Raw genomic sequence first — 27,951 nt, forward strand, 5'->3', positions numbered from 1 at the left:
CTCTCTTCTGTCTACTACTGTACGCCATTTATTATTCCCTGATCTTCCCTCAACCTCCCTTCCCTCAAAAACTCAATCGTCAATATAATCTCGACCTCCAAAACTTACCATGCACCCCTTAAAACGTCCGAGCTTATAGCGAAAGAGTACCTTAACTTCTCCCATAACCTCGATGGTTCTCAACGAAGCAAAGGCCAGGAGAAACTCGTTCGAACATTCCCGCAGCCAGCAGAGCCTTATCTCCATAAGAAACTACCTTGTCATCTCGCGAGGACCCCCATCCCTAACGCACTAACGTTAGGAATTCGAATTTGGAATCGAAACGTGTGGCGTCGGTTCATGGAGGTTCTCGCTTCTCGACCGTCGCCGAGCCGACGACGATCGATGACGGATCAGTCGGTGACGGTTGTGCGTGTACACGGTCCGCCTGAAGGTCTCCGTCGTGTCCTCGTCGCCCGACGAGGAGGGAAGCTGCGCCGTGAATGAGCACGACCGACGAGGTCGAAGGAATGCGCTTGAAGATCGACGCGTGCCGATGAACGTCGATCCCCAGTAGAGGACTGCCCTTTCCTGCCGATCGCAGGATAAGTCCCTTATTGATTGCAGGGCGGCGAGGCGTGACTCTGGGGGTGATTCCTGGCGGAGGCGTGGGTCGCCTCGCGCTTCAGCCTCTGCTTCAGGTGCACCTTGGCGTGTCGCTTCTTCTCGTCGCTCCTGGCGAACTTTCGGCCGCATTGATCACAGCAGAACGGCTTCTCGCCGGTGTGGGTCCTGACGTGGGTGGTCAGGTGGTCGCTCCTGGAGAAGGAGCGCATGCAGATGCGACACTGGAAGGGTTTTTGCCCGGTGTGGATGCGTATGTGCCGCGTGAGTTCGTCGCTGCGCGAGAACCTGCGATCACAACCGTCTACTGGACAGGCATAGGGTCGCTCGTGGACTGGGGTCTTGCTGGGTCTGTTGGGATACTTTCGAGGCTTCACTGGGACCAGTCGAAGCGGCAGAGCACTCTGCTGGTACACTTGTGAGAGGATCTCGTGTCCCTTAGAGGTACTGGGATTATACTCAGCCAGTTGGACACCTGTAGTCCCGGCCGAGGGTGGTTGCGGTTGCTGCTGTTGGCTCGGTTGAGGTTGTTGTTGTTGCTGCTGCGGTTGAACCGTGGGTCCATAACCACCTGTTCCAGTGGGCTCCTGCTTCAGCGTCGTCTCTTGATGGTGGTGATGAGGATGGTGGTGCGAGAGGAGATTCGGGTCGTAAGCCTCTTCGTGCGCTGTGAGCCAGCCGGCAGGAGTGGTAGTCGGCGTATCGTGGTACCCTGGTGGCGGGGGTGGCTTCGATTCGACCTGCAAAAGTTCGACGGTCTCGCCGCCGTAGGGAGCCGAGTGTAGAGTGGGGTGAAGGAACGGCTGACCCGTCAAGGTCAGCGTCGGCGAGGGCAACGGGCCCCAGAGTTCCTGACTGGTGGGTTGTTGTTGTTGTTGCTGCTGCTGTTGCGGCTGCTGTTGATTCTGCAGCGTGTTGAGGGGTGAGGACTGCGTGCAGGTGGTGGTGAAGACGCCGCGGTAGGTCAGCGTGGGCACGTTGCAGATGTTGACGCTGGTCGCGGGCGTCGACGACACCGACGACGTGGAATGGGGCGAAGAGTAGAGAATCACGCCACCCTGTAGAACGTTGCAGCGGTCCGCGTCCTCCTGGGCCTGATGATGGCGCGGGGGACTGGCCGACGGTGGCGCTCCTGGCGTGCTCGTGTCATGGGACTCTTGGTGATGGTGGTGCCTGTGATCCCTGCTGGCCGAGGTTGTCGTCTCGTCGTCCTCCGCTGTCGCCTCCTCGAGCGACAGGTCTTCCCCCGCCAGACTGCCTGTAAATCATCCATCGAGCCCTCGATCAATCGGCGGTCTATCGAAAAGAAAGAACGTTTACGAGCTACGAGGACGCGTGGCCTGGAGTGAACCTCGCGCGGATGCACGTGTGCATCGCGAGCCGAAGCGAATCGACAGGAAGGACCGTGCGATAGGGGGTGACTTTATCTGCGAGCCTCGAGCATACCGGCCGACTCTATCTGTTGTCTGCATCCTGTCGTCTCGTTATTTCCTTCCTACGTACACAATCGTTGCTTCCTACCGAAAAACGACTCGGCAGACTCCCAGGAGAGCAAGAAGCGCAGAGACATTTAGATTGGAACGGAGAGTCGCGATGGCCCCGAGCAAGCGTCAGCCGGTTGACAGTGTCATGCGATGGCAAGGCTACCTCTGCTCCCTCCCTCTCATCGCGTTTCCCAATTAGCCTTCAGAACCTATCCCGCTGAAGTAAGATTGCGAAAGACAACGCAGGAGAAGCGTCGACGACGTGCGGTCAGACTCGCGAGAAAGTTACGGAAGACACGACTATGGAGGGTGGTTGCGTTGCTCCGAATGAACGAAGTGGGGGAACTTAGAAGCATGAATGAACCGGCCGGGGGGTGGTGGGAGGCAGAGGTGGAGGCGGAGGCGGAGGTGGAGGCGGCTGCGATGCAGAGAGGTGGAGGAGGGTTTCTGAATGTCGGGGTCGTCGGGTATTGATCCGCGACAGGCAGGCAGGTTCGATATTAGCCGTTTTCACGAGCCAACTGATGTATATGCTACCGTGGCACCTCGTGGCACTCGAACGCAAAGGCGGGCCGCGAGGGAGCCGCGTTTTCGGCGGGGTGCTCGCCACAGCGACGAGGGTAGCAGCAGCAGCAGGAGTTGTCAGATACGCAGAAAGCGAAAGTTCGGGCGTTCGTGAAAAGCGCAAGGTCGCCGACGAACCAGTCGATACTCCGTTTCTATACGCGGTCAGGCTAGACGAGCGACGCGTTCAAGTTCAGAGAATCTCGGGAGGCAACTTGTTATGCACGTTGCTCCTGTATCGCAAAACGATTCTAAACAACAAGAAGATCAAGTGGGGGCGATGTGAGACGGCAAGAAAAGCCTAGTCGATCGAAGAGCGGTTTTTAAAGAGGACTGCTGATTGTAGATACCTGAAATAGGAGGTGGCTCGACGAGCGCGGAAGGGCCGAAGAAGGACGGTAAATCACTGCTGGTGGTAACCGGCGTGTTTAGGTCACCTGGCTTATCCTTCTCGATAGGCTCCTGGAGATCGTCCCTGCAGTCCCTGGAGCAGTCCTTCTCCTCGTTGCCGGCTTGCAGGCGTCGCTTCCCGTCGGTCGAGTCGCTCGCCGGCGAGGAGGCATCGACGTGCCTGTGATGTTGGTGATCGTCCAGCCGTTGATGGTGATGATGCTGATGGTGTCTGTTAAGATGCTCAGAGTTGTCCGTGTTGCTTTGGTGTTGCGAGTGCAGGGGTACGCAGGTGGCCAACGAGAGGGTGGGTATCGTCTTGTTGCAGCTCGTGGATGAGGTGCAGGTGGTGGGTGCCGGCGTGGACGTGCCGCCGACGCCGCAGACGATCGAGTTCGAGGACGTCGCCGAATTGTACGGCAGACAGGCGTCGAAGCTGAGCTGCACCGTTTGCAGATTGAAGGTAGCGTGATGATGGTGGTGATGGTGATGGCCCAGGGGTGGCGATGAGAGCAAAAACGGGCTGGTGGCCGCGTGGGGCTGCGAGCCCACCACTTCCATGCCGTCCATCGTCATCCTCTGGAGCGGGTCGCCTCCTTGGCCACTGGCGGCAGCCTCCTCGGTACCACACTGAGTGCCCTCGCCTGCGGTTGTATCGTTCAACGCTATTATTATGGTTAGAATGTTGTCCCTTCTCGGTCGTCTCGACACAGTTAAGCCTCTTTCTCTCTCTCTCTCTCCCACCGGTACAACAAGCTCTACGCGGAGTTAGCTTCGTATTTTTCAGTCACTGTCCTCCGCTTCCCTTCGTTCGCCGCGCAACAGCATCGTTGGTCGGCAGCGGACCTCGGCTATTCGAGATACCGCGAGAACGTCAAGTCCGTAGGCAAAAAAAGAATTCGGATCGGTCGTGATCAGTCTTTCCCTCTTCCCTTCTAGCTCAAGTCACTGGGTTAGTAGTAAAAGCGGAATGTAGCACGCGCTCCCCCTTTTTTATCCGCCGCGCGGCACGCGCCGAGTCCCTCTTTCAGCGAGGTATACGCGAGAGGGAGCGAACGCCGGGCGGCAAAAACCGTGTCTCGATCGCTCGCCTCTTCGCTCGTCCGTCGCTCTGATCTCTCTTCTCTTTCTCTCTTCCCTCCGCGATCCCTCTGTCTCTCTTTCTCTCAGAGCACGCGCGCGCGCCTCACGATCTATCCGGATAACGCACCACCGCACGTACAACCACCACCCACCACAAACCACTACCGCCACCACCACCACCCAAGTGTACGCGACAGAGAAAATCCGGAACGAGTCCGATCGCAGGGATCAACGTTCGTTCTCTTCGCGAGCCGGCTGCGCCAGCGACATACGAAAACGCGTGGCCACCGCGAGACAGCCGGCACGATGGAATAATACTGGTCAAAATCTTCGGTGTATCCTCTTCCAAATACCAGCGGACGCTCGAGTATCCTCTCTCTCTTGTGAATATCGAGTGGCAGACGATGCGTCGAGCTGGCGCGCTCCAAAGTCTGAGAGAAACGTTTCTTCACTCGCGAATCTTGTAAGCGGCGATGATTTCGCGCGTGCGCGCGCGCGTGTCGTCGCGTAGGTGTAGGCGCGCGCGACCGCGCGCCTCTTTATCGTTCTGTTGTCCTCCGTCCTTTTCTTCCACCTTCCTCTGTCTCCTCCTTTTCTCCTCTTCTATCTCTGTCCCTCTCTTTTTCTCTTTCTCCCTTTTTATCTCCACCGTCAGGTTTACCGCGGCGACGTAGGCAGAGGTGTATACCTGTCCGTGGTTAGGTATGCGTGGCTGAGAGGAAGCGGATCGCGCGTTGGGGATCGTCGAAAGACGCGCGATGCGTGGGGGTCGCGCACGAACTGAGCCGAGCGGCGGCGCGCCCCGTAGTTTTATGAATGGACCGCGGAGACTGTCCCATATTTGGAAGCGGCGAGTCGACCGCCAGCCAATCCCCGCTTTGCGGTCCCCTATCAATGCGCGGCTGTGTGCGGGACGCGTATATAGCCGCGCGCTTGTGTGCAGACGTACACACGCGCCGCTACCCCCACCAACGAGTCACCACCGTCGTCACTGCGAGCCACTGCTCACAGGCATCTCTGCCACCCCCACCACGACGCCCTTCGCGCGCTCCTATCTTCCCCTAGCCTCCCTTGCCCCGCCGTGGACGGGCTTCCCCCTCCACGAGCGCGACGCTCGGTTCTCCAGTGACGTAGACCCGCGTGACGTAGACGCGCGCGCGAGACCGTGACTATTTTCCCTCGCGATAAAGCGACTTTGAATTATGCCCACGCGTTACTTTCGGGGAGACCCAGGGGAGAGATTTTTTGGAGTATTGTTTCGTTATGAGCTTGTTGCTATATTTGGAGTTTCTTGGGATTATCACGGGGGTTTCTTATTTGTTGTTGATTGTATGTGTTTAGGAAGACTGTAATAAGTTTGGGGTCTATAGCGAGGAAATACATCGAGGTGGTAAAAAGAATGGAGTTGACGATACCGACATGAGAAATTCTAAGTGCGTTAATTTGTTGTTATTACTGTTTGAGGTTCCAGGTGTCAGCCGTGGTCAATACGAACTTTGTCTGAATTTTTCCTGTCTCTATTAGATACGACTTACACTCTGAAGCCTTAAACAGTAATTGCAGAAGCCTTTTCCGCGAAAGTCTTAAATTTATAATAGATTCCCTCAGACTTGTAATATTCTAAATAAAAACCATGAAAGAACTATAATGGACGCAGAGATATTGCGTGACCCTTTAATTGGTTAAAAATCGCAAACTCCGCAAAGGGGAGTACAAAGGAATAGAGTTGCAAGTATTGCGTCGTTTATATCTTGACCTCGTGGGTACTGGGATAAATATAAACATATGATGTACGTCGTAGTAAGGATCGACGCGTGGTGGATGATCTAGCGAACACTGGAGTACACCGCCACCCTCTCCCTCGACCGTCTGCGTAAGTTATCGGCTGCTGACGCGAGCGGCGTCGACGTCGACGCGCCTCACCTCTCCCAATCGACGGTGTAACGTTCGAGAGCTTGCGGCTACCGCCAGTCTCCCTACTCGTGGAGCGTTTATCGATTGCGCCGCGCTCGCTGGGGGATGAAGCTTCTCGTTAATTCCTTGCGATGATCTGACGATTGTTTTAATTTCGAGATATTGTTGAGAATTATGGCCATGCTGCGCTCTCTATTATACTTTTGGTCAGTCAAGGTAATCCTCCAAAGGGGGGTTCTCTGAAAATCAGGTCTCACTTATTTTTAGCTTTGCGTGTCCCATGGCTATCGTGTCAAATTTAGTCATTAAGATATTTGAGTATTTCACTTTTTTTTCTCTTTACTTATTATCAGTATGACGTCTGTCATGGCTACGAACAGTACGCAGTTGAAAGGTTAAATATAAATACCCTATAATAATTTGTTGCTATACAGCAGAGATATAAGCAATGTTAAAAAATGGTAGTCTTCAATAAGACGTACATATCTCAGCAGTACTGAAAGAGTTAAAGAAATTCATTCATCGGTGAACGTCATAGACAGACTGGGATCCTCGCGATTGTCTGACCCATGATTGACCGCGACTACTTGCCCCTAAGTTCGCTTCCTAATCGGGCCGTGATATATCTCCGAGGCCTCGAGTTCAAAGCAAACGCGTGGAAGCGGTAAATCCACGACGATGAATGCGTCGTGTTCTCTCGTTCACGAGATCTCTCTAAAATAGAATGGCAGACGAGGCGGCTCGAAAATAAGAGCAACAGGTGAAGGATTATTCTCGATACACGTGGTCGGCGGGCCGATCCTCTCCGAAAGCGATCCGATCTGCGGCGAATAATCTGGGTGAACGGCGCCGCGCAAAGTTCCGGGCCGAGTTTGCATGGCAAAAGAGCAATTTCCTGTGCAGCCCGTTACCACCACCTGTAAGACCGCGCGCGTGCCGTTCTGGTACGCGCGTACATGCATGCGTGCGCCCGGTTATAAGAGACACACGCGCCTCTGCGCACGCGCGAACGATCTTTTTCTCTCGCGGGCGTCATGCAACCACCTGATGCCCTATTTGGGGCCACGCACGGCCACGCGACCATTCTCCGTCTCTCTTTTTCTCTTTCCTTACCCCTTCTACCTCTTTGTCTCCCTCTCGCTCGCGCTCTTTCTCCCCTCTATCTCTACGCCTATCTCTATCTCGGCTGACCCCTCTCTTCTGCTCTTTTCCTTCTTTTCTCGCAGGAGCTTTTCTTCTGCTCACAGTCGACCATTTTCTTCTCCTCGCTTTCCTTCTATGTTTTCCTTCGGTTCTCGTTGGGCCTTCATTTTCGCGCGGGCACAGTGTTAGGAGTTGAGATGTTGGCGGTTGGGACAGGGGCAAGTTTTGGTTAATGAGGGAAATGTGTCAAATTTGTCTGCCATTTTCTCAGCTTTCAACAGTCCACTTATGTGGACTTTTTTTTCGTTTGGTCGAACGGTGTTTCTCCTTTTTCAGCTCAGGTCGTTTCCTTATCAATATTTCTTCCTTTTTGAAACGTGCTGACTAAAAAAGGCTGGTACTCCGTGGTTGCTGCAGTGTTACTAAAGAGACACCGTAGGAGGCAGGAGATCGGTGTTCGAACGAGCGAGTGTCCGTGTTTCTCGATTTGGCTATCACTCTGCCGTTTCAACTTCATTCCCTGCTCCTTCCAACCGTTTCTTTCGCGATCTCTCCCCAGCGCGAATTCTCGCCTTCTCCTGTTCCACATTTCGCCTCCTCCTGGGCTCGGTCGCGTTTAATCCGGCTGTTTTACTGCCTCGCTCGCAGGCCGCGTAAACGGAAGCGATTCGATAAGACGGAAGAGCGTTATCGAACGGCGATACATTCACTTGCGATGAACGCCTCAGAGCTGTCTGTGACTCGATTCCGTCCGATGCTACTCCGAGTTTTCGCTTTGGTGTATCCCTTCTTCGATACCTCTCGAATCAGATGTATTTTGAATTAAGTTCTTCTTTGTTTGAAATATGTTGGGGATCATGTGACAGCTGTGGCGATTGAATGGGTTAATTGTTTAGTGAGTATTAATTAAAGTCCATGGGAATTAAATTAATTAATATTCAATCTTTTATATGATTCTTAATTTTGTAATTATTTGTGAATATATCAGGGTTTTCTATTTTTCTAGAACTACGTAGCAATTTTGAACAAGATGTGTTCTCGATTAAATTGTATGAGCCTGGTACAATAAAACTGATTTTTAATTTAAAAATTGAGTTTTCATTTATGGTGTGGCATCTTTTAATTTAAAGATCAGAGGTCCATCGCGATGAGAAGATAAACAGAGGCAACTTCGCGTGATATGATTCGCCTTTCTTAAAATCGTTGCATTCCAAGTTGTCGTTCCGAGTCGTTAAAGGAGAAACAATGTCTAAACAGTCGCGGAGACAGGTTGCGCGATATTATAATGAGTCAGTGCCATATATAACTATCAAAAGTTGCTCGAACAGCTCGAGCTTGTTTAGGTGTTACGATAGTGGCACGCGATCGCGTTGATACAACGACGCGTTTTCCTCTGAATTTTCGAGAATATTTAAACCTAAATTACTTGACCAATCCAACTGGTATTCGAGCCAAGAGAACGAGTTTGTACGTACAATGTATGGCAAGAAGAAACACCAGAGTCCGTATAATAGAACAGAACCTCATTCAGGATCCTTTTCAGAATTTCAGGATTCAACTTTAATAAAAGGTAGATATAATATTTGTGGAAGACTAAGTCAAACGGAGTAAGTAATTGTATTACGTATGTATTTTTAGTATTTGAATAATTCGAATGTTAATTTACTCGACTTGTTTAAAGATTTAGACTCTAGATCGTAACTTGAGCCAAAATGAGTTCGACACGTGGCTTAATACGTAAGCTTACTCTATTATTTATTATATTTATATGTAGGGAGAATATATGTTTGTTTATTTTGGCTTGTGATTAGTCTGCGCATTTTTCACGCTTCTGGGGACTACAAGAATACAATTTCACAAATCTCTACAGGGTCGTAAAAAATAAAATGCCTCATTTACAACTACATATATACTAACTATAAGGGAAAAACTTGATCTTACCTATATAAGATGCATATAACTAAGTGGTAAAATAGCATTAGCAATGTAAGAATATGTACAGAGTATCTACCATCTTCCCTTATCTCTTAATACACCAAGTTGGGGTCACTAATAATTCTAACAAGTGATTATTAGTGGCCCCAGTATTTCTTCTCTAAATTTCAAATCTTCGAATTCTTGTTGTATACTTATTTATTCCAATTCGTGGAACTCTGTATTTAGGCTCTGAATGATTCCTTGGTATAGTCCAAACGAGGAACTTCTTTTAACAGCACTACACGTTCTACAAGTACATCACCATTTGACATTCGAGACAAAGGATTTTAGAGCTTCGATATAAAGACTTTCACTCAATAACCAACCCCGAAACATTCAAATTCCCCGCCTGTAGACGCGCGTTCCCTCGACAGCACCGAGGTCGAACGTGATCTCTCGAACAGCTCTCTCGGCACGGCTCGAAGCGGTTCGATAACAGCAACAGCACGCGGTCGCGAATCGCGACTCGTGCTGGTCGCCGGCGCAACCGGGATGTTCTGGCACGAAAACAAAACGTTCTAAAATTACCGACGACTCTCGAGAAGGCGGTGGGCGCGCGCTATTCGCGTCGCGACTCAACGCGATTTTGCGCGGGCGACCGCCTCTATTTCGGGCCGCCACGCAACCACCTGAGCCACCCAGCATCCCCAAATACCCGGGATGACTAGCGCGACGCGCGCCTCGAATCCTTTCGCACACGGCCACGATGAGTCAGTCGACTGATCTAGACAATTTTTGGCACCGCTTTCGATCCTCGTCGATACGTCGATATGCAACAACTGTGCCGCTCTATCGAGAAAGCGGACTCGATTCGGATACGAATCTATGGGAAAGCAATTACGTTGAAGACCGTTTCATCCTGTTTCGACGAGTATGACTCCTGCACTTTTTCAATATGTTCGCTGCTGATCACGCGACAACGCGTGATGAGGTTTTTTCGAAAGTAACCGGTCACGCACCATCGCGTGAGAGATCTATGTTTAATTAACGGGAACTCTGTGATTGGCAGTTTGTGATAGTCTGTCGTTTCAAATCGGCAGCGAAGGTGGTAACTTTACGAAAGAAAATTATAGGTGAAGGGGTTAAAGGGTTACATCTATCTAGAGTTCGACAAGTTCGAGAATTTTTGGAAAGAAAACTATCAGTGGAAACGATGTCAAAGGTTTTTTTCTACTAAAAGATACAGTTTTTACTAAAAGTCTCTGACGATCTCTGAATTTTAATTTTGTATTTTTTTATAAAATGGTGGGTGTGTAAAATTAAAGTATGGAACTTTGAAGGGGCAATCGTTCGCTTTTATAAATGATTACGGAACTGAAAATAAAATTTAAAAAAGTAAATGAAGTTTTAACATATTATTGATAAATAATTTTGTTTATATGTCTCACGTTCATTCAGTTATTTTTTTCATAGTTTGATAATACATGAGATGATAGTGGTCTACTCTTATCTCTTTTTAAGGTTTTCGTCAGCGGTTACGAGCGTTAAAGGACGAATTCCAAGAAGAACACCTAAATCCTTGTATTAACGAGACTGCCTCGCATTTCTCCTTTTCTTTTCTATCGGTCTCCTGTATGCGTCAACGATTCGAGACGCTCGTATTGATTACTCAATACTCCAGCGGACATAATCGCAAGGGCAGAGAACAAGAAATCGCGAGTCGTCTGTAATCCACATCCGAATGCAATTAGGGACACGCGTGTTTCCGTCGTAGCAAGTGATGCACGTATAAAAGATCGTGAACGTGTAAGATTACGATTTTAGAACTCTTTCAAATCGGAAATAAGTTCCATAATAAATGAAGTCAGAAAAAAAATAAAGACATCTGATCATCAAAGGTCTCACCCACCCCTAGAAGAAAACAATCATAAGTAAAAAATGTTCAATTTTGTTAGCTGACCTACGTTTCATAATGCAATAGTTAATTAAGTAATTAGGTGTACAGAGAAAATATAAAATATAAACTGCCAATAATTTCATCTTTTCACTTTGTTATGCTTTTGTTACAAGGATATGATCAAGGCTAAATCTTTTTCTCTATCATTACTCATTTATGACACATTGATTGCCCTACATCAAGTACCATGTTATTGCAAACGATTCTAATTCACTAAACAGCATTATGGCATAATATCCGAGTCGTCAAGTGTGTCTAAGTCGTTACTTTGGGAAGTGCTTTTTGCTCCAAGTAGCCTCGTAACCAATGACGATACATTATCGAGATGTGGACATGTCTCTGACATCGATTCACGCGAGCAAGAAGGAATGAAAGTCAACAGGAAATAATACAAGGCTCCCCGCGCGACGAGCTTATTTATGGGAGCCACATGAAATACGATATTTACTCTGTCTTCTCTTGTGAAGAGAATATCTATGAATCAGCCAAAGAAAGTCGAACACATTCCACTTCGAGGAAAACTGTCTGATGGAAAAAGCTTGTTTGCATATAATTTTTGATTAATTTCTGCCCAGTCACTGTCGATCGATTGCTATTCATTTGCTTAACGCAGCTTCGTCCATTGTCAGAGAGTAATGAAGACAGCGATGAGTGTTCATAGTGATGCGAAAACCGAGTCTTCAACGTAGAAACCCTGTACTCTCGCTATCTCTGTCTTTCACGATTGACAGCTCGTCGCGTGAACAACGTCGTTCGTTTCTCGCTGACTCTTCATTTTTTTCTTCCCAGAGTCAGCGAAATCGAGGACACGCCACTGACTCCGCGTACGTAATTCCGAGAAATGCGAGTCTTCATCGTAGTGTTTGGAAACGGAGTCTACAGAGAGTGAATGGAGTGTATTGGTGTTTGCAAATGCTGCAGGCTTCAAAACCTGCAGCCTTGTTCAGATTAGTCAAGTTACTTGAATTTAAGCGGCTTGAACGTAAATAATTTGAAGCAACTTGATCAATGTGAATGTGTTATTTTATCTGACTTGAAATATTCCTTCAAGTTTCTGTTTCATTGAGTCACGCTTAGATCAGTCAAGTTACTTGAATTCAAGTAGTCTGAATGCAAGTGATTTGGGCCAATTCGATCAATGTGGACGTGTTATTTTACTTGACTTGAAATATCCTTTCAAACTTCAAGTGAAGTTGATGTCCTTTCAACTTTTCCTTGCTTTGAGATACACAAGTAATTGATGCGTTCTGTACTATGGGAGGCAAATTTCAAACAAATCGACAAAGATGTGAACGTCAAGATAGCTGTCAAAAGTGCAAGTTTTGTTTGAAAAATTCATAACCAGCACGCATCATTTTTTCTGACGTCATTTTTATTATTTTTGTGTGATAACGTGAATTCGAGTTACTTTTGAATTCAAACCTCTTGAATTCATGTAACTTGACTTGTGTGAACATAAATTTGATATCAAGCTACATGAATACAAGTGGCTTGAGTTCAAGTAACTTGACTAATCTGAACGACGCTTACCCGCGAGTGTTTTGAACGTGCGATGATGGGAAGAAACATTAGGGAGCGTTAGCTAGCCTTTCGCTAAGAGAACTATAAAATGTCTTAGTACGTGGAATATTTGTAAGATAAAATAAATGTACTCATACTGTGGAATAAGAAATAAAATTAAAGACACATTTTATCTTATAATTTTCTTGTTACTATATCTAGAATATTTGTTTGAAAAATTCTATATTTACTGATATTTGAGCTTTTCTGAAAGTAAGATGAGTTCCACGAAATAAGAAACAGAGAAACTTAAGATACAACCCAAAAGAATCTGCGAAGTTGATGATCAGTACAAGTCCAAAATTAGTCATTTTCAAATAATCTTAAAACTATATCAGAACTCCAGAGTCAAAGTCTCTAAAGTCACACAGAAACTAAGTGAACCTATACAGTACTTTATTCTGTTTTCATAGTTTGGTTCTGGCGTCCAGATATACAAAATCCACAGAATTACATGCTAGGATAAAATATATTTCGAAACATGGTGTTTGTACTTGTACTGTTCTCCAACTCACTGATTCAATTTGTCTGCAATATGCGAAATAATATAATATCCATAGCCCTATGGAGTTGAACTGACCTAAAGAGTGAACAAAAGTAAAAAGGAAGTTGCACGCTGCTCTATCAATAAGTGTCAACCGCCGTATAAGAAGCGACGTTTTTGAATAGTAACAGGGGCTTTGAGCGAGCCTGTATAGAACAGCATGTCTGATCGATAGCCGAGCGAATGGTAATGGTGACGAACGTCCTTTTAAGTCCGCTCCCGTGTCGGTGCCGATTGTCGGTATTACTCGACTGGAAGGTGAGTCACGACTCGCGCCAGTCTTTCGCACGTTTTTGCGCGGCACGATGCCGGTCTCGTCGATTAACGATCGTTTCCGGTCGGCGCGCGTATTTGCTCAGGATTCCGCGGTGTTCATCGCGCGTTTGCTTCCGGAAGACAGTTGCGTACTCGTGTCCTCGTTGCGAAGTAATCGCGTATCGATCCTTCTTTTCCTCGCCGACTTCTCTGAGGGACGAAGATAGAACGTTTAACCGCCTACTGACGACTGAGCTAGGCATTATTAGAACTCGAGAGGTGTTGGTATACCACCTACTACCTTATCCTAAACCCTAGGCCCTATTCTCTTAGGTTTTTCATAAGAAGTCTCTGGGCACGAGTAGGGTTTAGGGGCTAAGTGAAGTGGAAGGTAGAAAGTCTTTGAGAGATTTTGTCTCTTTGGGACGCAGGAGTTCTTTGATTCTTTCTTAGTTCCTCGTTATTATTCTCTGGGCCTAATTATGGGAGGTATGTAATCGGGGTTTAGAATGTTAACAAGTCATATTTTCAAAATAAACAATTGGACTCCAAGATTTGGGATAAATAAGAAAGTTGTGAGAAATATACGATAGGAATATTGAAATGTTGAGATATATGAACATTTGGAAATCTGAATAATTAAAATTGATTGTCTTATGGAAGCGAAGAAAAAGTGGAGGAGATGTACGTGTACATGTAGATATATGTATAATCTCTACTTAATTATATCGCGGTTTGAAGTTCCTTTTCATTTCCTTCGAGTACATGTAAACTAAAAACAGAAAAACTTGCACATTTAATTAAAACCTGATACTAAAATTACTAAAACTTGATACTCCCTTTCAAAAATAAAAGAACCTCATTCTACTTGCAACCAGCCATTTCAAACTTGCAGAAAAGAAAGATACACAAGGAATATTTCCTTATTTTGACCTATTTTTATTTAGAATAATTTGTATGTATGTATAAACATACTGATTCTAACAGTGCTGCCAATTTAACATGTCAGTTTTTTGACAGATTCGCTTGGATTTACTTGCGTGAAAGGAAGCTGAAATAGTTAACAAAGCGCCATATTGATCTTACACAGATAATACTCAGAAGAAACTTGCAAATGTTCTCTCTATATCTTCCTTTCCTACAAGATTTCAAAATTCAAATACATCATCCCACTAGCCAGCCGAAGGAACGAACGAGTGGACCACAACGAACTCACAATCAAGCAGGGTTTCCTCGATGATTCGATGACGTAACGCCGGTTGCAACAAGGCCGAATCGAGGAAGGAGTAAATGAAGAAGAAGCAAGTCCCAAGAAAGAACAGGAACGAACCTCTACTCTAGACGATCAAACAAAACGCCAGCGATTCAAGAGCCCTCGTAAAATCGTTGCCCGCGGCTGGCTGCCTCCGTTATCCATCAGCGTCGCTCTCTCCGCGCCTCGTTCGCCGGGGAATCAAGATTTTCGTCTTAATCGGGCCGGTCCATTAAGGAAATTACGTAGGCCGCACGCGACCAGAAAACAAGCCGAGGCGCGTCAACGCGGGATCGAAACGGCTCGCGCGAGCACGTTTTTCCTCGCGGCTCTGGATCACGCGACGAGGCGTCCGTTCGCGCGTCTATTTACAGGAAATAGGTCAACAACGGTGGCGAACTGGTCGGACTCGAGGCGGCGCGAAACGCCACGAAATCTCTGTTCCTCAGAGTTGCCACACGAGTTCCCTCTCTGAGCATAGTGCTGGGTATAGCATGAGACAAATTGGGAGGTGAGGGAAGAAGCAACGGGTGTCTTATTGGTATAGATCTAAGCCCTAAACCCTAGACCCAAGATAGGACAGCTGTTATTTCTTCCTCCACCTTCCAATTTCACTCGCTATTTCCAAGGAGGGAATTCGTATAGCAACCCTGCTGTTCCTCGTCGAGAAGGCAATCGGCGACAGCGGCGAAAGTCACGGGGCGAAGACAAAATCCGCTCTCTCACATATCGTCCAATGAAGGGGTCGAAGCGATACCGCGGGATACTTCAGCAGATACATTTAATATCGTATTTATGAGCGATATTAGCGTTAGAATAGGACATGGGCGCGTTCTTAAAGCGACGACACTCGATGTCCTAAGGAGCCTGTAAATTTACCGTCGCGGAGACGCAGAGGTGAATTTACTATCGAGGGGAGAGCCGTAATTTACATGGTACTTCCTCGTTTCTCGACCTTTTAATGCGTAATCTCGTTACAATGAGCGGTCCGCGCGAGGGATGCGCGCGGTCGGAACAACCGCGATGAGGAGCCTAAGCGCTCGTTACCAACCTCGTCTCTGCCTTTTTAGTCTTCAGAATCGTACGATGCTCTGCCTCCACGCGGAATGTTCCATAGGCGAATCGCAGAGATTCGCTGAAATTTGTTGGGGGCTTTAAATCTTGGACTGATGAGCGCGATGACATAGGGCGGGAGTCGGCGATGGGGCCATTTTTAAGTCGTTAATCACGGAACCTAATCTTTTTTTATAACGTGGCGTGACTGAGTTGAAAAGAGGAGGAACTCGTTTATTAATTGTTATTAAAGTATCTCATTTATAACGTGACTGAAATTGAAGAGTGCTGCTCCGAGAGAGAAGATAGATAACCCTAAATCCCTAAATCCATTGTTTCAGGAACATAGTGATCCTGCCTTGTATAAGAGAAAATATGATAAGGTTTCATAATTATTCAAATACACTGCAAACACCTTGAAACGATAATTAATTTCTAGTCAACCGACTTGGTAATTGAAAACCAAATGTAATGTATGGAGCAGTAAACGTCTAAGAAGTCAAAATTTTATTATCCCTATTATTCTATTGTATGTAAATTTTGATCAAATGGCAGTAAATAGAAAATAGTTTCTGTCCAAACAGTAGGCACCCTACTCAGCACACGCTAGTGATCAAGAAAGAGTTTCACGCGAATACTGCTTCATACATGCAACCATAATTTTACTTTTAGATCTCAATTCCAGATTGTCGATACCAGCGGTTCCTTCCAGAATATTTTCTAACTCCATGCACCAGAAAACAGAAAATTATAATTCCTCTTTATCACGTTACAATACTTTTAATGTTTCCCACATTCGAAACTTTCCTTCCCTTCGATCTATACGTCACGCGGCCTTCAAAAGCCACTCTTCGTGGTAGCAAGGGCAAAAGTTCGAGAACCAGCGTGTCAAAGAGTTCGGTGTAGCCGGTGCACGCACCGCCCACGCCTCTGCTCGTTATATTTTTCCCCCGTCTTCCCTATTAATAAGCAATCGGCGACAAAGTAAAAAAGTCAAAGCACCAAGCGAACAAGTATTAATAAACCGTTGATAACGTCAATGTCGATGTAGGAAAAGGGGAGAGAGAGAGAGAGAGAGTGAACCAGCTAAAAATATAATCGTTCTACGATCCGTGGTTGAAAATACTTTATGTAAAATACGGTTTAAAAATAAATCGTTTAAAATAGTTGAGTGGAGCGAGAGAAAGGGGAGAGAGCTGCAGGAACGATGTAAAGCAGGTACACGAAAGGGTGCGACACGGAGCAGTGGTCAGAACTATTGGCAAACGTTTCCCTATCTGCAGACTGAACATTACCTGAGAGTCGACCTTCCTCGTTGCTACAACCGCGTGTACTCCAATTCTCGTGATTCACCCCATGTATCCCGAGGCCCACGGCGAACCGTCAAAGTCAAGTTCACGAAAAGCCGGAAGAGAACTGGATATGCAGTCGAAGCCACTGCTGACGGCGCGAGCTCGCGTTCCTGACGGCACAGCATCGATCGACGAGTCGCGCACCGTCGGTAGAATTCGACTGACGATCCAACGGTACACGCGATCGTCCCGAGATTATTTCTGACCCATGTCCTATCGATCTCTCGCGCTCTCGCTCTTTCTCGGTCCTCCTTCCTCTCTCGGCTCTTCCCTCGTTCCCTGTCTCCCTCGCAGACCCACGCGAACGGATTTGTCTCTCCCCTGTGAATGGCAACGAAACGAGACAGGGGAACGCATCGTTTACGGGTTCACCTCGACATTGTGACCTCTTCTTGCAGCGCGGGTAAATTAAAGAAGAGGGGTTGTTCAAACTTCCTTTTGTCGCCTTTTGGTTTTTGAGTAATAGAGAATTTTGTTTTTTAGCTTTGATTCGAGGAAAATCGGTGACCGTGCCAAAATTAAGTTTTCTTTTCTTAGTTGTCTTGGGGAAGTTGATGATGGAATGCTTGTTTCGCTGGATATATCGAACACGACTGCCACGTTCTCGCGGAGGAATTCGAGCAACGATTCACCGACACGTGGCGCTTTCCAGATTATTTCTGATCCGCTCCCTAACGAGTTCTTTTGTCCTTTTTCCAATTCGCTGGCAAACGAGCGAACGGCGAGCCACTGGATACTTCGAAAGCGCTAATAAAATCCACCTTTACGTCATGGCAATTCGTGAACGCGAACCATGTCGGAAAGCGCGTCGCTTTGAACGCGAATCGTCGACACAACGCGACATTTAACCGACGTCGTACGTCAATCTTGGAACTATTTTCGAGCGATTCTTATCGATTCTTGACCGAGCGAGCACAGTACCCTCGCTTGTAATATTCTTTGGCACCCTTCTGTGACTCTGATGGTACGACCTCTTTCCAAGTTCGTTTCTAAATTGCATTTTTTCTTGGATTTGATGGACGTAACATCCTTCTTAATTCGATTTATGTACATTGGGAACCTTCCTTTTTTTTGTTAAAAGTGGGAGGAAAGTAGAATGAGAGATTCATTCAGAGAAATAAAAAGCGGGTTGTGAAGACGTGAAGACGACAGTATACTGGATATATTCGGGTTATTGTTAGAAGTGAGAGAAAAATAGAATGAGAAGCTCATTCAGAGAATTAGGAGTGACGAGGAGTTGGTGAGAAGACATTCTACTTTTTTGATTTTTACTTCTTTCACCTTGCGAGTTAATTTGATTATGTGATTTTCCTTCATTTATGCAATAATTGTATGTTACGAAAAACAAGTGTCTTCGTAATTCAATGATATGGTTATTATAATGCTTCACAGCACTACAAATAGATAGAAGGCCAGTGACAAGGCCTGTAGAATCAATTCTAGACATTTTCACTGGACGTCCCAGAATAGGTATTAATTACTCTGGAATATAGAAAATCAATTGCTTTACAAATTTACAGAGTACCAATTACTTTACAGAATTATTCTACTAAAAATATAGTAGATTGAATATGTGGTCAGTAAAATCCTACAAGTAAAAAAGGTAAATCAACCCTTTAATTCCCAAAAACACTATCACAGTAACAAATTACTATTCATATAAGACTCATACCAAAGTAATACCTACTAAATAGGATGCTTCAGAAATACATGTCAATATTTTAGAAGTTGAATCTACACACGTATAACATGTGTTCGTATACTCATTTTTTATTAATATTAGTGTGTAAATTCAGCTCTTGAAATATTGACATGCATTTCTGAAAGACTCTGTAAAAATTAGAATAAATTGTTTTGATCTCCGAAAAGCTCGCACATGGATCTCTGGTTAACAGTTCTTCTACCATTTCCTCAAAACCCATATACGGGTTCACACACAGTCCAGAGTTAATCCTCTCCCCTCTCACTAAATATTAAAAAAAAATGATCTATATTTCAGGTGGAGGGTTGAGCACGACAAAGCAGAGGCGATCGCGGATCGATGAGATGCGTTCGGACTCCGGACACCGTCGCGGATAGAGATTCTATTTCTGTCCCGCTATCGATTCGTCCCTTTCTCCCTTGCCCCGCGTGGGCACGTCTCGCCCGTGCACTTGGACGTCAACGACGATGTGTGCAACTCGTTGCTCTCTTATCGGTCGATGCTGACGTAGAACCAGCTCGCGCCTCTATAAACCATTCATAGGCGATAACGTCGGACCTACATTGTGCGAGCTTATTTTTGCTCTGCGTTACGACGCGCGACGACGCGCCCGTACCTTCCCTCCTTCTTCACTTTTACACGATCGAAATCTTGCTTCTCGATCCTTCTCTCAATATTCATGGCTCGGTACTTTCGCTGGGAAATCGATGGGATCCTTCGAAGATATTAATTAAGATTATCTGGGGATCTTGTGTTTAACAGGCTGACTGATGGGGGGTCACTGATGACCACTTTGGATTTACGTGGCTATGGTTTCCTAGATAGTACACGACATCTTGAGGACGACTACTTTATGCCCATTTTATGCCTGAACGTCTTACGACATAATTTGGACGTCTTAGAAATATCCAACAGCGTCCGTCTTAAAGACTTGCGAAATTGGCGTCCATAAGACGTTTTAAAGACTTGTGAAATTTACGTCCATAAGACGTCTTAAAGACTTACGCGTCTGGACGTCTGAAAGATGTCTATTTTTTATCTGAACGTTTTATAGACTTAATTTGAACGTTTTTAAGATGTCTTATAAATGTCTTTTAAGACGTCCTAAAGGTATACTGATTTGTAACATCGGACATCTCAGAGAAGTCTTCTGGACATTTTTAGAACTTTACTGGATATCTTTAGAACATTTTTAAGACGTCTGTGTGCTATATATGGGTTTAACTCTTAGCTGGTATGCTAGGGTCACAGTATTTATAGCAATCAGATTTTGAATTTGGTGTCAAAAATGTTCAACTTTGAGAAACTAATAGGGAATCTAAAGGTACTATGTATATTCAATCGAGCTGCAAAAGTAGACTTACAAAATACTGAAAATCCAAACGTCGTGAAAAATTCTCACACCTAATATCAGAATGCAAGTATCGACATATTTGTTAAAATATTTACAGTAATTAAATAAACATATAATTAACCAATGAAGCACTTTTATCCTTCATTTCTGTAAACAAAGAGACGCGAAAAACGATAAAGATCGTGTGACAGTAAACGTGTCCATTTAGATGCCACTGATGCAAATTCGTTCGAAGAACAAACATCACCGTACTCCTTCAAGCCACGCTGATATTACATCAATATCGGCGAGAAACGAGAAACAGCGAGAGCCTCAATTCCGGAGAAATGCAAGAAGGGGTGGAATTATTTCTTTCTAGCCGAAGCAATGCATTCGCAGGAGGATCGACCCCAGGATCACTCTCAGCGATCGCCTCTGTTTTACATAAAAATGTGTTTCGCATACAATCACGCGAGCGTTGCTCCGGCTGTGACCGAAAGCAAAAACAGCACGGATGGAATGGTCGTGCATCCCTCGACAATCTTTCCACGGGGTCGCTGTTATCCCCGACGATATGGTTACGGGATCGCTGGTCGTGTCATCGACCGACGACATTGCCAGCGAAGATTTTCGCGTGTCACTCGAAGAAATACGCACCGTTGTCGCGATGAAGTAAGCGCAAACACGTGGCCCCGCGCATTTTACACGATTTACGTAATCCAACGACTCGCTGTCGATCACTTAGTCTCGTTACTTTAGTCCTGATTATTTGAACGAATGTCGCAGAGACGAGGAATTAGTTTTTGTGTGACTTACTTGTGTGGATTCGAATTTCGATAAGGTCGAAATATATTAATATTACGTCACGTGAAATTGCACGCTGACACGTTGTATACTATGGCAAATTTGTTTAATATTGTAGATTTAAAACAAAGATTTACCTACGAAGTTTTAAATGATTCTATGCTTGGATGTCTTAGCGCGATACTATATTAATTTATCGAGTACTGTCTTAAGACATCGTCATTCTCTTCTACGTTAAGAACTTCATTACACTTTTTATGGTGACTCAACCTCTCTGAATTGAATCTTCAAGAATATAAATAAGTTCTGTGAAATTCCTACTTCTTTTATTCTCTTATTTATTTCAGGCGATCTAACTAACTAGCTAGATGTAATTATTATTGATTTGTACACCAAAGGGTTGTACCTGTTAATAATATATTATTATTAAAACAAGGAAAAAACATCGGCTCACACTACGGATGTCACGTGGAAGATCATGTGTTTTCATGTGACGTGATATTAATGTGTTTCGGTCTTAATTAATTTGATGTGCACGTGTCTGTGGTAGTTATGTGTATGATCAGTGTTGCAAAAGTAAGTATTTTATATATTACAAGAAAAAGGAACGAAATGGATTATAAAGATTGGTTACATTTTACTGGAAAAAGTGACTATTTGTTTTCAACATTGTTCAACTTTTATATCCTGCAACTATTTCCTACATTTGTAAATTCTATTCATTTAAATGAGAGTATTTATGAGATTCTTTTAATAATCAAATGAAGTAACTATGTATCTGAAATAATGATGTAAATGAAGTAACTATTACCAAAATGTTTGATAACAGATATCAGAAATTTTAAGGGGTGATTCTACAAGCGATAACAAGACAAAAATCAACAAAGAAGAAATTGCATTTAAGGCATTGTTTCCGAGTTATTAAATGCTAAACATGCACCTAAAATGCGCGCGAAGTGTGTCTGATTTGACTTATTCTACTGACATCGTTGCGTCTGACCTGGGTACTGCACGCTGGCAGTAGAATAAGTCCCAAGTCAGCCACACTTCTTGCGAACTTTAAGCGTTTTTGCGACAGTAAATACCTGCACAACGAAGCCTCGAACGCAATTTTGCTATTCTTGATTTTCGTCTTATTGTGGCGTGTAGAATTATCCCTTAAAATTTTTGAAGCATTTTGTCGAGTACCTTGTACGCCCTGCTAACAAAAATCTTCGGTATTTACCCATTACCAATTACCCATTAAGCCACTTTCACCTCTCATTGCCAACAATAAGAATGACAAATTACAGTTTCGCAAAAATCGAAGTTCCTCCCCCGACTCACTGGTTCTTATTTCGAGAACACACTTTCGTCGCGGCGTAATTACAGCATTCATTAAGGAACAGCGTGACGATCAGAATTTTGAACGAGGACCGAGCAACGAAAGTGTTTACGGTGTCCCGATTCGGTTAAGGGATATCGAATCGCGTTTACGATCACCTTCTGGGCTTTGTTCCGTTCATGGTCCATTCAGGGAGGAGAAAAACGACGCGGGCCACTGTCGCGATAATTGAAAGATTTTTTCTCTGGTGCTCGCGCTCTATGGATTGCACTGCACTCCAGACCACCCGCGACCTTAACGATTATTTTCGCGTTAAAAACTCCACGGTCCGTTCAGTTGCACAACGCGAGAATTTGCATTTGAGCGAGAAAGTTGCAACGCTGACTACTGGTCCCAAATGGTGGAACTTTCGAGGCGCGTTTAAAATGGTTGCATCATTTAGAAAGCATCCAGTGTTATGTTTCTTGGAGATATTTCTAGTCGCGGGGAATTAAAATTCGTCCGCGGAAAGTAGCACGTTGCCCAAATCAAGACTAACGTTATTCTTGTGGAATGATTCACTAGCTGAGTGACGTGTGAGAATGATTTCTGCCAACTTGGCGACGTACGGGCATCATCGATGACGGAGCAGTCATTTTGGCAAAATGGACCGACTGGCTCATCGATGATACCACATGAGTGTGACGAATGCATGTTTACGAATCCAAGTTTCTATAATTCTACATTAGCCAACTAGATACATATGTATATTCTAATACATATAGAGGTCAATGGTATTATATCTAATTAGAAACAAATGACAGTGAGAAAGGAAATTTCTTCTTTATATATCTATGTGTTTTTTTTATGTAGATATCTCTTTATACTTGTAATAATTTCTCCTTTCTTCTTCATTTCTTTTATGACCTTACAGTGGTTTCCAACATTTTGTTTAATTGAACACAGAGTATCTATATGGTGTGTATTGTCTTTTGTAATGAATTTAATTTGATGAATTCTCTTTGGTGTAGTTTTTAAGGTCTCAGAGATAGGTAGGCGTTGAACATGGAAATTCTAAGATGTTATATAAATGCAAATCGTGAATCTAGTCCCGGGAAATTTGGCAGACTTTGAGGCGGTCGCGCGTGCCAAAATCGACGAACCGACTCGAACATTTCAATGACGTTGGTTTCTGTCGCGATCTACTTGACTTATGTTAGATAACGTAGTAGATCAGATTCTACGCTATTTAAATTTTTCTTTGATTCGCATTTGTAAACTACAAATAGAACATTTTATTTGAAAAATGGGAGAATCTACTTTTATAGATGATTTCACGTAAAAATTGTAATATAAGAATATTTTTTGTTGTCGTTTCGATAATATAATCTAGCTTCAAAGGTAGAACTTTCTTACTAAAAACTTGTCGTAGAAAGTCTTATTCTCGTACATTAGTTTCCAAGACAGTCGGTGAGGCAGTCATCCGAGGCATTGTGTTACCACAAATGCATCATCAATTTGACCAATCGCATTAATTCTACGAGCTTCCGTCCGCACACAACTGGTAAGATTAGCGACGGATCTGAAGTAGTATTCCACAATATTTTCAAGCAGACTGAACATGCTACCTAATATGCCTCATTACTTCAAAGTTGACCAGAATCTCACGATGCAACTTTGATTCCCAAACTCAATTCAAGGAATATTTATTAAATATTCCTTAGCGTCAAAAATATATCGTCTTACAATATTTTCTATAATCACGCTACTGATAACGAGCTACAAATTAAAATCGAGAATATGTTCCACAATTTCAAAAAGAATCTCAAAAAAGAATTGCAAACAGTAGTACCTCTTGCATGCAAAATGAATTTAAAGAAATTGGATCCTAAATGGCGGTGTATATTTTTCTAAAAGTAAACCGAGTAATTTGTCAAGAAATAGTTTGACAGGAATGTGCAGTTTCCAGATAGAAGAGAGAGCAGGAGGGGCGAAGGCTTAAAAGGCGTATAAACAGTTAACGTCGCGTGGAACGCCAATGAGCCGAACGCCGGAGAGAAGAAGGTGACTCGCGTTCCCTTTTACCCGCCCACCGTAGGTTCGTGCATGATGTACGATTTCCTGTCTTACGGGTCGTACAATAATAACGAAATGTCAGGAGTGTACATACGATTTACTTCGCGTTACCATACAAAGCCACGACACTTGAAACAATGATCTATGGAAAGACCCTGCCTCCTCCTCTCACCCTTCGCCGAGCAATAGGAAAAAATTCCTCTATCCTATTGGCTACCTGCGAACCCGATGCGAAATGCTACGATGGAATTTCAACGAGCCTTCAGAATGTTAGGGGATCCAGTTCCAGAGGTGGAACGCAACGATTCGTCTTGAGGGGGGCAACCACCTCTTGCCGATGGAATCTTTGCACTTTTAACCCTTTAGATACATAACGCGGATGTACTCGCCTTATGAAAACTTAATACCTATTAACAGTTCGTTACTGGGAAAATTAATTAATAATCAGATGAAAATAGGCCTGTCAAATGTATGTCAGAAGAAATGTCTATGAAATAAAAAAAAACGATCCATGAACCACTGATTTCGTTTTTTAGCAAATATTAAGATAGAAGTGGTTAAAAAATAACGATCCTTCTTTCTTCTAATCATTTCTTTTCCAAGGAGCATCGCTCAGTCTTTCGATCATCTTTTCGTATAAATTCGGAATAGCAGCCTCTAATTTATGCTCACGAAATATTTTTCCACATTTCCTTGAGAAGCAAAATTCCATCGATTGACTAGCCAACAGAAAGAATTCCGAAAGATCCACGTTACAAATCAAATAATAAAAAATTTCTTCAGTAGTTCGTCACCTCAGTTCATCTCAACGCCACACTGCGCCTCTACGACAGCGCTTAGGCTGTTCACGCTTTTTTTGCCCATTTCACGCCACTGACGATCGAGCCTCTCTCATTAATTGTCACGATCGAGATCCCTAATGACATCACGGCGCGTGGTAAGATCGAAGACCACGCTGCTCCGTGTACTTCTTTCCCATCGATCGCGTCGATCCTTAACGCGTGTACCATCGCTTGTTCCCATCGTTCGATCATGGAAAGAATCACTCCAGACGATTCTTATCGAAACCCACGCGTTTGTTAGCGCGCGTGGCACGCTCACTGACAACAATAAAATTAGAACGCATATATTCGCGCCTCGCGAACAATGGAGCCTCGCAGTTGAACAGTTAATCACGCTATTAATCACCGGTTAACGTTATCGTTAATACCAGTTACCAAACGGCCATTTAATCGATCGCAACCTCAGCGTCCATCGGCTAATTCGAAGTATAATACAAAGTAACGAGCGACGTGGCAGGGACAAGCGTCGTGTCTGCGATCCGACGGCAGGATCGCCTCGATCTCTGGATCCGTAGCATCTCTCGCGCCACTAACGCGTCGCTCTTTCATCCGATCGCGATCGATCGTGTTCAGCGAATCGGAAGCCCCCATCACCAGCAGGATGGCAGTAAGCAAAGCGTCTCGTGTCGAAAAGCGTAAGCGGACAGAACATGGCGTGCCAGCGATTATTCTGATCGAGAGGCGGGAATGTTGTTGGCTCGCGTTGGGACTTCGAAGTATGTGGGTGTATACTGGCTTAAGTTATAGAAAGGATGTTGTTTGAGTCAAAGTCTCCATTATTTGAATCGATAGTTTTAAGAAGGGCACAAGTCGAAAAGCTGAAGGAGGAAATAATTTCTGAATTTTTTTCCTCCTTTAGGCAAGATTCAGACCCTTTAGGGACTGCTTTTATTATCTCTTTTGTCATTGATAAGTAGGGTAAGGTTTTCACATATTAGCAGCAGAATACCTATTTCGATTTTTGGTTTTTATCCCCTTCTTTAAACTACTGATTCATTTGGAACCGATGAGTAAGCTTCTCCTTTTTAAAGATCAACGACAGAAGGCAAATATGAAACATAGCTCGGCTCAGGAGAATGTGTCCTTTTGACAAGTTTCTTAATTTTGAGTGAAATATGAAACAATTATTGTCAACGTCAAAAACTCTGATACTAAACTGAATTCTCTTTTCAATCTCCAGCTAGGTATTCCCCAAAAGATTTGCACCGACGGAATCCTCTACTCTGTATCGTGCAAGAACAAAGTAGAATTAACAAGAACTAGGTAACCCCGCGAACCGTAATTTCGCGGCCAATTCCACGTTGGTTGACACTGGTCGCGCGATATGCTCGAAAGCCCATCGAGCCGCGTGCAAGCGGTGACAAGAAACTTAATAGCCGGTCTTGAAATACAGGTTTCAACGTATACTCGTAAAGATCGATTATCGCAGAGTGTTTAGATCGGCGCCAATACCGGTAGCCACGCGGTGTCTCGCACCGAGCGTTTCGCTGTTTCACGGAAAAGTCGCGCGTAGCCTTTATTGGGTCCATAAAGAGGTTCCCTGGCCGATAAGCCAGAACTGTCGTCGACTTTGACTCGAAGCATACAACAAATCACTGGGGGTAGCCTATCGACCGACGACAGGAACGGTCCACGCGAGCCAACAACGACAGAATCATTCTGCACCAGGTATCTCGATAACGTTACCTGACGGCGGTGGTAGCGGATGGTGGTGATGGTGATGGTGATGATGGTATCCCAAAGCAGGCGGTGGCGGAGGGTATACCGCTCCCCAGATGCAGGAAGCAGCCGCGGCCACCTGTTGCTGGTGGTGATGGTGGTGATGCTGTTGCGGCTGCTGTTGCTGTTGCTGCTGCTGCTGCTGCTGCTGCTGCTGCAACAGCTGCTGGACCTGCGCGATGTCCACGAATTCCTGGAGCTCGCCGTCGGGTTCTGGGCCCGAGTCCCGCAGCCGACCCTCCGACGACGAAGGGACCACCGTGAACGGGTTGCCGTTGTTGTGCTGCAAGTGCTCGAAACCCGCGAGGGGGTTCGCGGGCTCGTAATTGCTGCGGCCGGTCGTGTGTTCGCGGCGCATCGCCAGTGCCAGCATCTTTTCAACCTGTCGTGCCGCCGGCCCTCGTCGCGGTGCCAGTCGTCCACCACGTGCTCCTGCCCTCCTCGCTGCCCTTTATCCGCGAGCCGACCACCGACCACCGACACCCCTTTCTTCGCGCCGATGATGACCACGACGACCACGGCAACGGGCTATCGCACATGTCACGACGACACCGAGACTAGCGGCGCACCGTCGCGGTCGACCAGGTGCTCGCGAGCAGCCGAACTGAACTCAAACCAACACTCCTAGGGGTCCTCTGTGCACTGAGAATTATACGCCACTCGCGGATCGGTCGCCACTCGGGGTGAAATCTGAGAGGGAACTGTTGAGAGGGTGAGGGACGTGAAAGTAACCTTCTCTCGATAGTAAACACAACTCAGCTGATATTCTTGTAACGGCAAGTATCCAAAGAAAGGGGTCTCTCTAGGGATCCTTCCAGGGTTATCCAAAAATCAGCTGTTGATCCAGAGTGTTTGCATGGAGATGTCGGAAGAGTAGCGATCCACGCGACTTAATCCAGTTTATCAGTAGGATCCGCTCTAAAATCGGTTAGCTTCTTCACGGAGCGTTTGAAATCCCGCGCTTCGATCACGGAGAAGTTCGGTTTGAGTTCGCGCGCGATAAAAGCCGACGTGCCGGCGCGTGTGCTGCCCGGTATCGTATCACTGGAGGATCCTGCTCTTTCTCGCTCTTCGTCCTCCTCCACCTCTTCCTCCTCCTCC

The 27,951-nt window shown here is 45.4% G+C and overlaps 1 protein-coding gene across 4 annotated transcripts; it reads right to left on the bottom strand.

The window, feature by feature from the left end:
- Positions 1-445: 445 nt before the first annotated feature.
- Positions 446-27,902, bottom strand: LOC143183007 (uncharacterized). 4 transcript variants are annotated; one of them, XM_076384369.1, is made up of 3 exons: positions 17,015-17,178; positions 3,002-3,685; positions 446-1,861 (listed from the first exon to the last, which is right to left on the bottom strand). In XM_076384369.1, the coding sequence occupies exons 2-3, from the start codon at positions 3,615-3,617 to the stop codon at positions 594-596; spliced, it is 1,884 nt and encodes a 627-aa protein (XP_076240484.1). In that variant the 5' UTR covers positions 3,618-3,685; positions 17,015-17,178; the 3' UTR covers positions 446-593. The 4 variants fall into 4 exon arrangements, with proteins under 4 accessions (XP_076240484.1, XP_076240486.1, XP_076240485.1 ...); XM_076384371.1 differs by lacking the exons at positions 3,002-3,685; positions 17,015-17,178 and adding an exon at positions 26,818-27,902; XM_076384370.1 differs by lacking the exon at positions 17,015-17,178 and having other exon boundaries at positions 3,089-3,692.
- Between the last annotated feature and the right edge of the window lie 49 nt (positions 27,903-27,951).

The sequence above is a fragment of the Calliopsis andreniformis genome, chromosome 9 (genome assembly GCF_051401765.1).
Source record: "Calliopsis andreniformis isolate RMS-2024a chromosome 9, iyCalAndr_principal, whole genome shotgun sequence".
In the NCBI taxonomy this organism is placed as follows: Eukaryota; Metazoa; Arthropoda; class Insecta; order Hymenoptera; family Andrenidae; genus Calliopsis; species Calliopsis andreniformis.

Excerpts from the sequence above, each read along its gene's own strand:
- LOC143183007 (XM_076384369.1), bottom strand. The coding sequence starts at position 3,617 with ATGACGATGGACGGCATGGAAGTGGTGGGCTCGCAGCCCCACGCGGCC. Across the intron at positions 1,862-3,001 it reads CGAGCCACCTCCTATTTCAG|GCAGTCTGGCGGGGGAAGAC; the intron begins GTATCTACAATC and ends GATGATTTACAG.